At 39.7% G+C, this 14,739-nt stretch overlaps 1 protein-coding gene across 1 annotated transcript in view; it reads left to right on the top strand.

The window, feature by feature from the left end:
• Window positions 1-14,739, top strand: part of tusc3 (tumor suppressor candidate 3) — a 106,727-nt gene that overhangs the window by 62,341 nt on the left and 29,647 nt on the right. The window contains exons 5-6 of the mRNA XM_046047853.1: window positions 42-182; window positions 391-480. Of these exons, the coding sequence (XP_045903809.1) occupies window positions 42-182; window positions 391-480 (231 nt within the window). The remainder of the gene's footprint in view (window positions 1-41; window positions 183-390; window positions 481-14,739) is intronic.

Raw genomic sequence — 14,739 nt, 5'->3', positions numbered from 1 at the left:
CTCCCCCCCCCCCCCCCCCCCCCCCCCCCACATCCCTTCAGATTCGTGTCTTCCGTCCTCCAAATTATTCAGGGACTATTGCTTTGGCTTTGTTAGTGTCTCTTGTTGGAGGCCTGCTGTATCTGAGGAGGAACAACTTGGAATTCATATACAACAAGACCGGATGGGCTATGGCTGCACTGGTATGTCAAAATCCCCACTCCCCACCACCACCCCTGTTTTAGATGTGTATTTTAGGTGGGAACCTTTTAATCCACTGTAAGAAGTTAAGTATATGCTCTGCCAAAAATACCCACCTTCACAACGACAGTAACACTGATGTTTCCATGCCGATGATGCTTCATTCACATTCTCTCCTGTCTGTCTTTGCACCTCCGTCTCTCTCTCTAGTGTGTAGTTTTTGCAATGACATCCGGCCAGATGTGGAATCACATCAGAGGTCCTCCCTATGCCCACAAAAACCCCCAGAATGGACAAGTGGTATGAGTTACAGAATTTTTTCCTTCTCTTTACATATCCATGCATTTATCCATCTATACATTTTTTTTTAATCTTTCTCTATCTCCATTTCTATCCAACCTTCCATCTCTTCATTGCCCTCCTTTTATCCACCCATTTTTTCTTATTACCTTTCTTTTCTTGTTCATTGGTTGTTATATTTTTTCTTCTGTTATTGCTTTCTATCCTTTTCATTCTTTACAATTGATGTATGTGTTGTCAGCAAAAATGATATTATTAAGGGTTAAGATGAATCTCTTTTACAGTGTGACTAGTGAGGCTGTGTTAAATCAATAATAGGAACATCTGTAAGGCTGTTGGCCTTGAGTAAGGCCCAGTCTGTACCATTACCACCTGCTAACAGCAATGGGACTGTGTGTGTGTGTGTGTGTGTGTGTGCGCTACTTGAGAGCTGGGAGCAGTCGTTGTGTGTAAAAATCACGATATTCATCTTGGACCTTCACTTTTATACAATTCCTTAGTTTTTTGGACAGTTGCTGCTTATTACCCATATGTGTGCAAACACTCATGCACACACAGCATTTGCAGATATAGTTTTGCTGGTCATCATTTAAGTTTGTTCACTCAAGTGTGAAATTAAAATTAAAATATGTGAAAAACTGAGAAAATGAGGGAGGAGGGAGAGAAGGAGTGAGGGAGATAGAGGAGAAAGAGAGACAGAAGAATAGAGTGAAGAAAACTTACCATTAAAAACATCTGATTATGTGTCTACAGTATTACATTGTCTGATGTGACTTGACCGCATGCAAATCCTTCCACAGTGAGTGAAGCACAGGCTCTCACTGACCCCAAGTTTACAAAGTAGTGTGGTTGTTGTAGGAACAGTCTACTCAGCTCATGCAGGGGCTGGAAAGGGTTGGTATTCCCTGTAGCCAGCGCTCCTAGAGAATACACACAAATGCACAACAGAGTGGAGTGCAGAAACCCACTCTCATAAAGTCAAAAGAAAATAACAACAGAATAAAAAGGCTGTTTGTCAGGATCTGTTGGCTCTGTCTTTGTCATTTTTCAGTCTGTTTGACACCAAATAGGTTAAACCCTCATCCTATATAACTCTCAATTGTGGCTCCCAGCCTTCAACACTTCTTTTTGTTTCCCTGTTATTTATCTTTCCTCTCCCCTCTCTTTGCCACTTACTTGCTTCTGAAAAACTTTTTCATTCTGCCAGGACACATCGACAGACTGTGACGATGTGGTTGCTGGAGATGTGGTTGCTTCTTAAATCCTAGTTCAATTTAAAAATGCAGGGCACAAGATGCTTCAATTATTTAGTCTCTGAATATTGTCATATTATACAGTTAAGCAGAGGATACCTACTGGCTCCTGATAACACTGATGTCACAACCTGTAATTATCAATGTAACAACTCCCACCTTAGTGTACAATGTTTATTGGTTACTGGTAGTTCAAATCTCCATTTGATATTCTGTTTGATATTCAGATCATAATTTTAGGTGTATTTTAAATTTGCTGGCAGCCAGTTCTCAAGTTTTTACTTTCACTTGATACTTATTAATTTTTCTCCTTTTATTGTATTATATTATATTGTAGTCTCGGTCTCTTGCTCATTTGCCACTTCCTTCCATTACTTCTACCTTCATACTGTCCTGACCTTCTTCTTTGGCTTCCATTTTTTCCCTCTAACCGCTTCCCTTTCTTCCCTCTATGTGCTCCCTCTCTCTTTCACATCAGTCTATCCTCACACCACGTTATAGTCTTCATAAGTAGGAAGTGCAGTCAGCTAGTTTGAAACATTCCTAACTGCCTGCCGCTTCTAGCCTCTTTTCCTCTCTTGTTCTTGGATTTGTATGAGCTGAGCAGAGCAATGAGGGCAGTATTAAAGCTTTGACATAGTGAAGTGTTGAAACAGCATTTTAGATAAAGAGAGAAATTAATTCTCTAACTATAGGGAGCAATAGCCTTAGGCATCTGATTCAAATGCAAAGGTGAGCAGGTCATTAAAGATGTATTACTGAGCATGCAGAAAACAAATTATACCAGTTAGCAGCAGAAAGGCTGAAGAGCCGGTGGAAGGCCGATTGTATGCCCTGTTGAAGTTGGGAAACTACTGGTTTACCCAGAAAATTAAGGTTTCATAGTTTGGGATTTCAGCAAACTACAAAGGCACCTTCTGAAACAAGGAGTCAAGTGAAAAGGTACACAGTTATCAAAATTCAAATTCAAAATTTGTCACATTAATTCAGACAGTTCTGTTTTTATCAGTGTGAAACACAAACAGATATGTCATTTGACTAGATAGACCTTTTTGTGTAGTAAGTAGAGTAGTTTTTGAGTGAGATCCTTTTTGTTCAACCAGAAACAGTCGCTATCGCTCTCAAAGCCACCAAAATCTTTTGCCAAAACCGTAATTTTACATCACAACAATCTGAGCCTGTCAGTGGCAAAAACAAGCACTTTAGTGGCCGTACTTTGACTGTGCGCAATAGTCCACAAGCACGCTTAGTCAATACTGGGCCAATTTTTTAAAAAATGGTTGTCCCAGTTAGTCACACAGACACAAAAACATGGGAAAATAGGGTCCAGGTTGAAAAATACCAAACGTAACCTTTAATTAGATTATATGTTTTAGCACTGAGGTCATAGTTAGCTATGGGGATCTGCTGGACTGCACTATATTCAGATGTGTTAATTAATATTCTGACCCCTCGTGTATGCAAATAGTGAACGCAAAAAAATTGTAACACCTCTTTATGTAATAGCCCAGTACACCAACACCTTTAACTATGACACATTTACACATTACCAACAATGTCACCAAAGACCAAACATTTTGAGCTATGCAAAGATGGACTGCATTAGATTGTATATGTGTACTTTATAAGGAGACCACGGAATGTGGGTGAACCTATTACTTAAAATTATGTCAACCTATAGTAAGTCTGGCTCTATGATACTAAAACTTCCAGTTAAGCCTAGGCTTTAACCTAACCTTAATCATTCCTCTCTAACACCAGTGACTTACATGCTATATCCCATCCCAACATTTTCTTGAGCTTCCAGGACAGGATTGCTATTTCTTAGCTACTCAAACAAAATAGCTGTAGGGATAGCTGCATTAGATCCTGTTTAAATGGTCCTCATCTCTTTCTCATTTCCTCCCTCTCTTCACAGCTTTTCCATCTTCATCCGTACCCTTATGCTCTCTTTAAATCCGCCTTTTTCTCTCTGTCCTCCGACAGTGCGTAGCTTGAACTTGGCAGACAATATTGAAAAGATACCTGTCTTATCTTTCCTGTTCTACTTCCCTCCTCTTTTCATGTTACTTCCTCTCACCTCCCCTCTAATCTCCCACTCTCCACTCTCTTCCTCTCTCCCCAGACAGTGTAATTCCTTTAAAATGATGAGCGGGCGAGGCCAGGTAGACTATATTGAAAGGATTTGTCAACTGACGAATGGCACGACCAAGCAGATGAAATTGTAGTGAGCGTCTCACTGTGCAGCCAGCTCATTTTTGCTCACACACACACACTCACAATGGGACGTAGACACAGTTGTACTTTAACAAACATAAAGTACAACACACTGTAACAGGCACACACAAATCATACCTAGGCCCACTTACACTGGTGCTACACTACCAACATGCGCACATATTTAGCCAAACTCACACATAGCATGACAGACCCACTCAAAATACTTCAAACACAGTCATGTACATAGCAAAGAAAACTGTATACTTTATAGCAGTTCTAATATTAACAAACCGTAACCTGTCTCAGCCTGGAAGGAAGGGGATCTCAGGGTACCCTTGTGAAGCATTTCAGCCAGTGTTTCTCTCATGGTTTTTACAATGACCAACCACTCCCTTATTTCCACACTATTGGCTGATGACATTTTCATATTTCCAGCTGATTTCACATGATTGGTTGATGGCTTTTGGCAGCTGTTAGCAGCCCTCTCTACATTACTGCTAACCTTTCATATTTTAAAGAAACACTGCTGTCACTTTTATTGGCTCTCTGCAAATAGTTTACTTTTGGCTTACAGAGGGTGTGTGTATGTGTGCGTGTGTGCGCGCGTGTGTGTGTGTGTGTGTGTGTGTGTGTGTGTGCATGTGCGTGTGCGTGTGCGTGTGCGCATTTGATTGAGTAAGGGGAATGCTTGTGTTTTTATCTGTGTGTTTTGAGCCGATACCGAGAGAATTGAACAGTGTAGTGAAGCAGTGAAATAAATGGTCTTTTAGGCTGGATATTTGTTCAGACCAGTAGACATTAACCATCCCTCTCTGTCTTCTCACTTACATGCTCACACCAACAGACACTCACAGCCACACACAAAGTGATTGGAAACAATGTTATTAGTAGAAAGCTGTAATTAAGAAACATATATATATATATATACACACATACACACACACACACACACACACACACACACACACACACACACACACACACACACACACACACACACACACCCTGGAGGCGAGAGACAAAGAAATAGAAAGGAGAGGAGATTGGTGTACAAAGAAAGCATAGAGGGAAAAAAAGGGGCAAATTGCAAACAGTATACATATATAGTGCCAGACAGAATCCAAAAACATAAATATTAAATGATAAAAATGACTTGAATGTGCATTTAAGATTCCATCTGGATTAAGGCCCTGTCACACCAGAAAATGTTTCCATGTCAAATATTTAGTTTTTACATTTAGCCGATGCTTTTATCCTAAGTGGCTTATAATTGCTATATATGTCATAGCCTATGGAACAACTAGGCGTTATGTGTCTTGCTCAGGGACACATTGGTGATTGTGTCTCAGTAGGAATCAAACACGGGTCTCCCACCCCTAAGACATCCATCCATCGCCACCCCACAGTTCTAGAAGTTCTGTGACACAGTGATACCTCACAGGGCTAGTTGTTAAACTGCTGTAGGTGGCAAGCAAACAGCTAACAGGCTAGCCAGCCCAGCTAGCACTTATCAGTCACAATAGCTCTCCAAGCTTCTGTCTATTTACTCTTTATTAGGTCTTTTTCTCCCCCTGGCATTTTATTCTCAGGATTTTACATCATGTCATTCAGTACAGAGTTACCGAAGACGGAGCAATGAAGGTCAAATTTATTTGTATAGCACCTTTCAACGTCAAGGTCATACAACATTCTTTACATAATACATGCAAGAGAATATAAAACAAAATATAAAATACACACACACAAATAGGATTTAAAAAGAATGAAATATAAATGGAAGATAATATTAAGCTTAAATACAGAAAGACTGATTAAGCAATATAATAAAATCATAGTGCAGCTACAGTGCAGAGCCAGATAAGAATAAATAGTCAAATGCAATGGCATACAGCAAAGCCTGAGATCTGAGAGTTGGAGTGATGTGGGGACTCTAGAAGCAGGCTTTTGAATCAGCTGCAGCTGTCTGATAGACCTTTTAGATTCACTGCAGCAGTTGGGGGGTTAACTGCCTTGCTCATTGGCCCCACAGAAGTGGTAATAAGAGAGTGGCATTTTGTTTTTCCTTTTCCCATGCCCAGATGTATTTGGATAGTCTGTGGATAGAGCCAGCAACACTTTAAGTCACAAGCTTGTGTGCGCTCGTGTGTGTGTGTTTGTTTGTGTGTGTGTGTGTGTGTGCTCTTGTTTTTTTGTACAGCTCATTGCCACCTGATGAAATCCCCATATATTCTAGAAAAACAAAACACAAATAAAACTTGGTCTATTGAGTAAAATGAGAAGCCGCCTCGTTTTACTGATTGACATGTTTTCAAAAAGGAAAACAGGTTTTAAATGGCTTTAATTGACTCTTGGGTAATTAAACTGAACTCTCCATGGAGTGTGTAAACATTGAACTGCATAAACAGTGAGTAGATAATGAGATTTTAAAGCATCACCTGAATCCCTAAAATAGACAACCATATTTGTTCAAATGAAGGGTTCAGTGAACCTGCCCATACTCCCTCTGCTGTTCTGGAGAAATCACCCCCCATATGCTCTCAGATGTCATAAGTTAGACATTAAATCATTGATCTGTTGCAGCATATTTCTTTTTAACTAAAAAATATTTTGATTATAATATTCTAGCTATCAGTCAAAAATAATTGATTGTTTTTTTTGCCAATTCTATAATTATCTGCTTTCTGTTGACTCATGGTGGGCTCTTTTTACTTTACAGGTCTGATTCAGTCTAGCTGTATCATCCTGCAAACAGTCATCCTCTCCTCTTGGTTTCTCTTTCACGCTCGCTCTCATTTTATGTTGTAGGTATTTAGCACTCCCCGCGACCCTGTATGCAGGATAAGCGGTTGACGATGGGTGGATGGATGACATTTAGCTCTTTCCTAGAGTACCTTGTAGGGTTCACCTCACTTACCGTTATACTCGGATTACTTACCATTATACCCAATCACAACAACACACATAGTCAAACCTATCCCTTGTTTATATAAATGAAGCACATATTTCCACTCCATCTCTCTTCCCCTCTGTTACTTACTTTTTCTCCTCTGTTCGTTCTGCTTTGTTGACTTTTCATTTATCCCTCTTCCTGTTTGAGTGCCTCCTGACCTTTCCCAAACAAAACACACTATACACACAAATACATGATACAGGATGGAAAAGGATGAATATAGCTATTTGTAAAGGTTATCTGGCCCAAAGCTAATAACAGCTAACACTACAATGGTTTGGTTTTAGAGAGAGAATAGTCAAGTCAAGAGACGGAGGGACAGAGTATGGCCATTGTTCATATACTGTGTTATCAGCATTAACATGACTTGCTATTGATTCCAACTATTACACTTTTATTGATACTTACGTTCCTCTCATAACTCATGACATGTAGCACACAAGGATGTGGCACATGTCAAAGACTGTTCTCAACCTCAATTTATTACAATAATAATGCATCTAGATATGTGTGTAAATGCATATTATATGTCTGTAATAATGCATTAAGGTGTGTATAACACCTAATGTCTGACAAATGGGCTGTTTTAGAGCCAAGACTTTTTAATGTCGATGTATTCAAATGAGTGCAGGAACGCACACACTCACAGTGCTGTTCACATCTTTGTTCTGGGTTGTTTGTGTGTGTGTGTGTGTGTGTGTGTGTGGGGGGGGTTACATATATAACAGCATATGATAATTTTGTTACAAAACCATACAGAACAAACATGATGTGAAGATGGCTTTGTTTGTATGAGACTGACTAAGTTAGGGACTTAGTCAGCTGATATTTCACATTTCTTCTTTCCCATAAAAGACTAAAACAATGAACTGAACCCAAAAAAAAAAAAAAATATATATATATATGAAAATAGGAAACTATTCACAGTGAGCCAAATAGTATGTTTGGGTGACTCGACTGGTGAACATGCTTTGTTTTTGAGTCAATCCCAAATACGCTGTCCTGTTGCCGTGGATACTCACTAGTGCACCAAATGTGTATAAATGTACAGCTGAAAGTAGTACCTACCATAGAAAATATTTATTCTTGTTTAAGAACCATTTGCTTAAAAACTACAGTGTCCAGATGTTTTTGGAAATTGCCAAGTCTTTTTTAAAAACTGTTTTTGTCACCAGTTTGTGTGGTTGTGTGTCTTCTGTAGGATCCGGTGGGCTAAGGGCTGAATTGAGATAATGATGAACATATTGTAGCAGGTCTAAAGCTAGTATGATTTTTAATACATTTATGAGAATACCCAATTATGAATTTTAATATTCAGAAAATATTAATCCATAAATCTCTTGTTTCGCAGGGCACCACCGGAGTTGTTATTAACCCAAAGTCTCCGGACCTCTGGGTAGCATTTTAATAATTATACAATTATTCACTAGTGATCAATTAGTTAATAATCGCTCAATTATCTTAAATCAATCAGTCAATCTCATCTGAAGGGTAAATTCTCTTGGCAGGGACTTAGAAATAGGCAACACACACAATTCCTTGATTACAGTGAATTTATTAACTAACTAAGGTGATATAAAAATGCGGTTAAATACATCAGAGAAATAAACAATGGCTAAACAATGAGAATGGAGGTCTATTGTGGGAAGCATTTGACTCATACGGCAGCTAATGAATGCAATTAGATGATAACTCGGTTAAATTTGTCTAGGGGTTTAAGGACTGAATATAATGGATTAACAACTATTGGACATCACTGGCCACAGAATGTCTTGTTTTGCCTTACGGTAGGTCCGCGGCCTGCCTTGGCCTGTTGCACGGGTCCCACGCTAGCTGCCCAATTCCTGACTTTTTGCTAAGGAATTCTCTGGGGTTCTACGTGTCTGATTGAAGAAAAACCCTCAAGGGTTGGCCGTCCTCCGTCTGGCAATTCGGCTGTTCTTCAGGTGTCCTTTGTTGCCGCTGGCGAGACCATGTGGCTTGGTCTGACCTTGGTGAAGTTAGCTCGACGAAAAAGCTTAAAAAGGGAACTTGGTCGTTTTTGAATTAGACCACTGTAACTTAACGGACTGATAACTTTTAGCAAACAAAAGAAAGAAAATAAAACAAGTAAAGTTGCTGGAAATGAGGGGAAACTGAAGTCGCGGCACTTTGCGTGTGTAGCTTCAAGCGTAACAAAGCTTTTGTTGCGCCGGGCCAAACTCTTAGGGCGTTGCCGGGAGAGGGGCACACCGGGCGCGTGCCGAAGCGCCGTTAAAGAACCCGGAACAAGCCAGAGAACAAAGAACGAGAGAAGCGATTCAAGAGAGCGAATGACGTCGTGTGTCGCACTTTTGTTGGTTGGGGCGTGGTTCCCCAGAGGGCAGTCCTTGGTTTCCCACAGGGCGGGCCGTTTCCGGTTTCCCGAGGGACTGTCTTTCTAAACTTGCCTAGGAACTGGGAAATTTAGTTATTTAGCCTTAAATTAAAGCGGACAATTAATAGAGTATAGTATGACATTTCTTTATCATCATTTCTAAAGGAATCGTGTGAGAAAGTATCCTTGTCCTTAACCTTGCTGAAAATTAAAACACTGCAAAAGTAACTTATTTAGATTCTTTTCAGCAATAATATCAACAACAGATAGCAACAACATGGTAACATAACTACTCAAATAGAGGCAAACGTAATCAAGTAACTAAAAGATTATTTAATTAAACAGGTAATGCTTTGAGTCTTTGGAGACAGCAGTCTTTGTTTACATAAAGTTCAGGGCTGTCCTTGGTGTCCTGAAGGAGTATCCCTTTGATGAGAGGTAATTAAAAGCAGAGAAAGGTTAGTTACCATGGTTGTACGTGGGGGGGGGGGGCAGTTTAGGGTTTCCTGCCCTCTCTTACTGAAGAGTTTAGATTAGCTGTTTGTAATCTCTGGTTAGTTTCTTAACAATTCAGGCACCGAGAGGCTTATCTCGGCTGTTGCCAAAGGTGGCCAGTTTTATGATCAACTGACCAGAGTAAATACCAGTAAATTTCCAGCTAAACTGAGGCTTTTTGAAGACCCTTTTCTCTCTCTCACCTGTCATTCACCGGTCTTGTGTGACAACTGCACGTTGCGGTGTCTCGCGGGTCTATTTCAAGTAGTCGGCTATTTAAAAACGATAAAATATTCTTTGTGTGGTTCATCAACGGTGATATATTATCTGAAAGTTCCGCGAGGTGCGGACAACTTGGCACAACACCAGCGTCTCCATCTGTTCAGCAAGTGTTCCTCTTCCGGCACATGCTACGCTTACACATGCGCACTGACGGGTTTACAATTTTAGATTTATTTGTGCACTTTTAAAAACATTTATTGAAAGTTTAATTATTTTTACATGTTTATTTACAGCATTAAAAATTTAAATGCATATTGTAATAGGCTGTATATTAACTTATTGGGAGAAAACTGGTAGTTCCATGTAAAATCAGACGTTGAGCACCCCAATATTGCCAAAACGGCATGATCCTTGTTTCGCTGCAAAGCCTCGACTGTGAGACATGTATAACATCAGTGGTCTGCAGTGTTGGGCAGTAACGCGTTACTCAGTAATTAACAGACATTGTTTTGTAAAAAACTATAGCGCTTGCTGCTTTTATGAATATGATTAAAAAGTCGAGAAAGACTGCTTTGTTGGGGAGGGGGGGTGAAAGTAATATAGTAATGTAACAAGTTACTTTTATCACTTATTAATAAGTAACTTAGTAATAAATAACTAAATTTTTCAAAAAGCACACCTATTTCCCTAAACTCTACACACAAATCCCTTAATTTCTCATTGCCTACACCATGTGGTCATTGAGAAAGTACTGGTATTCAATATTATTCACTTAATCAGCACAGGTTGATCTCAATTAGCACACAGCTACACAGGTGGAAACACAAATAGTCAAAATTGTTAACACTATTCAGAAGCTTCAATAGATAGATAAAAGGGCCGGAGTCAGTTCATTTAGTTTTGGAATGAACTCTGAAGGAAGAGGTGTAGGACACCAGACAGGAGGAAGAGGAAAAAGAGGATGAGAATGAAACGCAGTATGGAGAGGAGTAAGAGGTGAAGGAAGAGGAACAGTAGGAACTGGAGGAGGAGATGGGATAGGACGAAGATAAGGGCTGCGTTCGAAAAGTCTTTTTTGCTTAGGAAGGTTCCTAACTGAGTGAAGTGAAACGGAAGTATTTCAGTGGCAGCCATGATAAGAGCTGTTGGAATTCTCTAAAAGCTAAGGAAAGGTGCCTCAATGCTTCCTTTCATGTATCCTTTAGCATAGGGTACACCAGACCATCCTTTACGAAAGGAAAGGAGAGAATGCCGTCCCACAATTCCTTGTGGCGGCAACATTTAAAGCGGCGCACGTTCTCAAACTCAAACGATAAAATCCATCAACCTCATTTAGCAAGATCCTTGCAATACAGACGCATATTATGATACTTTAATAAGACTCACAATTACCTTCTTTCTTTTTGTTTGTTTTCTTTTGACTTTTTTGTAATCTAATAGGCCTACTGTTTCAATACCGTTTTATGTTTCGGGTTGTTGAAATAAGCCATTTCTACAATAAAAATAAATAAATCACCAACCATGACGGATAAAGGAGGTTGATCACCATGTAAGTTACCATTGGCTATTAAGCCTTTTCTCTCTTATGCCATAACTTACTAATATGCATATATCTTAAACTGTCAACAATAACTGAGACCCATGCGAGCTGTTACTAGTCTTGTAACGTTATCAAAGTGAGGATAATGTTGCAGCGTGTAGCCTCACGTTATGTACTGCAGCCTTCAGCAAATTAATTTTACTTCAGTTACAGATGCTGACACCCTCGCCTTCATAAAGGCAAAGATCAAGCTGGATAACCCCTACAGTAGGCGTTTCCCACACACTGATTTATTTGTGGCGGCCTGCCACATTATCAACGCTGATTTTCAATTGATTTTGTTACTATTTAAAATGGGTAAAATCGTATTTGATGAGAGCGCTGCACAGTGCATATATTCTCTCAGCATCTCCGCTTGCTCCGTCACTCCCTCTCTCTCTCGGCACAGTTACGCTGTCATTCTGTGGGAAACACTGTATACATACACTGTATATATGAGGGCCAGAAACTGGACTTTTAACCAGGAGACCAGTGTTCGTTTCCCATGTGAAACAAAAAGTCAACATTAAATATTTTTATTCAAGTTACGTAAATTGCATAAGTTACGCAAGTTACTCACATATGTAGTTATTTTAACCCAAACCATGATCTTTTCCTTACGCTAACCAAGTACTTTTGGTGTCTAAAATTAACCAAATTGCAACATTTCACAACTTTAATAATGTGCCGTTTCAAAATGGCGGTGTTTTGCAACGTTAACATTTAATTTTAAAAGTCTAACCGGAAGTTGCATATTTATTGTTGCCAACCACTAACTTAATTGCAGAGCCATAAACGTCAAACAATGACGCTAAGGGGTACCCAGGGCGTTAAAAAGCGACACCAAGGGGTCTTGACCAAGCGTCAATATGTAACGAGTCGGTAGTGAAAATGTGTTGACAGAGCCTGTTTTCTATATATTGTCATTTGCGCACAGCCCCATCTATACCGTTTAGCACAAGACGATATGCCAGACTTTTGAAGTTGAATTCAGCATCTACAGCTTGTTTTAATAATAATAATAATAATAATAATAATAATAATAATAATAATAATAATACATTTTATTTGTGGGCACCTTTCATAGCACTCAAGGACACCTTACAGATTAAAACAAAAAACAAAAAAAAAATCAAAACAAGACACAATGTAAAGAAAAAATAGAATAGAGAAAAAAATTTTATCATCATGAATTTTGTTCATCATGAAGGGTAAGTCTTTCGAGTGCACAATAGCTGAAGGCTCTGAACCCCATAGTGGACATGCGGGCAGAAGGAATGGAAAGTAGTGAGGAAAAAGAGGATCGGAGAGTTCGGGATGGGGTGTAGGGCTGAAGGAGTTCAGAGAGATAAAGAGGAGCAAGATTATGGAGAGCTTTGAAGGTGAGGAGTAGAATTTTGTAATCAATACGGTATTTGACAGGGAGCCAGTGCAGTTGTTTTAGAAGTGGAGTAATGTGTTCAGAGACTGGGGTTCCGGTAATAATACGGGCAGCAGAGTTTTGGACCAGTTGAAGTTTATGGATGGACTTGTGAGATAGACCAGAGAGAAGGGAGTTACAGTAATCAATAAGGGAAGTGACAAGAGCGTGGATGAGAGTAGCTGTGTTATGGTGAGTAAGTGAAGGACGAAGGCAGTTGATGGTGCGTAAGTGGAAATATGCAGACCGGGTAAGATTATTAATGTGTTTTTCAAAAGAAAGTGTGCTGTCGAGGATGACACCAAGGCTCTTGACGTGGGGGGAGGAGGGGACAGTGGAATTGTCAATGAGTAGAGCAAAGTTTGGACATTTTACTAGGGTGGATTTGGAGCCAACAAGGAGAATTTCAGTTTTATCACTATTTAGTTTGAGGAAGTTTTGAGTGAACCAGGTTTTAACTTCATCTAAGCAGTCAGTTGGTGAAGACGGAGGGAGCAGAGACGTAGGTTTGGTGGACAAGTAGAGCTGGGTGTCATCGGCGTAGCAGTGAAATTGGATATTGTATTTCCTGAGAATAGAACCAAGGGGAAGTAGATAAATTATAAAGAGGAGGTGATGATGACCAGAAAGATTTTATTGGTTTTGAGTCAACATCAGCAGGTAGGTTAATGACCGGCGAGACCGCGAACCACGAACCACAGCAGCCAAGAAAGTAGACTTTAACGAATCAACAGGCAGGTTAATCCTTCAAAGTTAGTTGTCGAGTTGCAGAGTACGTTACCATATGTATCTCCCTGCTGAGATTACGAATGTAAGCAGCAGGGGAGGCACAAAAGAAAGAGAAAAACACAAATTTACGGAGAAAGCAGCGGCGACCAGACGTGCCAGCGTTCACTTCCTCCTCCTTTTAGACAGAGGCTGAAAGAAGGGGCCAGCATAAAGGGCAAGTACAAGATAGAAATGTTTTGTTTTTACTTTGAATCATGCAAAGCTACCATACAGGACTCATAGAATTACAATATAGGTCTGGAAATGCAGTATATTAGGTCACCTTTAACAGATTAATTTGCCTCAGTCATTCAGAATCAGAATCAGTTTTTATTGCCAGGTATGTATACACATACGAGGAATTTGACTCAGGATTGTACATTGCTCACGTATACAATAATAAAATAATAATATAATAATAATAAAATAAAATCCGACACAAACTACAGAGTAGACAACACTAATATACACACAATGAACAAAACAATATAGACATATTGACAAATAGTGCAGTGATCAGAGTGCAAAGGATGCAAGAGTAAACTATTCTCATTATGTACATGTCGAAGGTGGATATGATATACAGGTACACATACATGCATACATGTACACAGTGTGATGGAGCATAGTGCAAAGGATGCTGGAAAAAATAGGTAGTGAGGTAGGTGTATTGGTGTACAGTATATACAATATGACATAGTATGAACATAGTATGAACAGCACTGAAATAGAGAATGGTGAATAAATAAATAAGTGGTAACCAGTAAACAGGTGGACAGGTGGCTGATTAGAGGCAGAGTTACTGGGTTATTGCACAGGAATTGTTCCTGACACTGGGTCAGAAATCAGCTGTTCATCAGAGTGATGGTTTGTGGGAAGAAACTGTTCCTGACTCTGTTGGTTTTGGCGTACAGTGCTCTGTAGCGCCTACCAGAGGGGAGGAGCTGGAACAGGTTGTGTCCGGGGTGATGTTTCCTTTCCCGTTTCCTGACTCTG

Source organism: Micropterus dolomieu, linkage group LG04 (assembly GCF_021292245.1).
Source record: "Micropterus dolomieu isolate WLL.071019.BEF.003 ecotype Adirondacks linkage group LG04, ASM2129224v1, whole genome shotgun sequence".
Taxonomy (NCBI): domain Eukaryota; kingdom Metazoa; phylum Chordata; class Actinopteri; order Centrarchiformes; family Centrarchidae; genus Micropterus; species Micropterus dolomieu.
The sequence above is the reverse complement of the archived record's forward strand: the minus strand, read 5'-3'. Positions and strand labels throughout refer to the sequence as shown.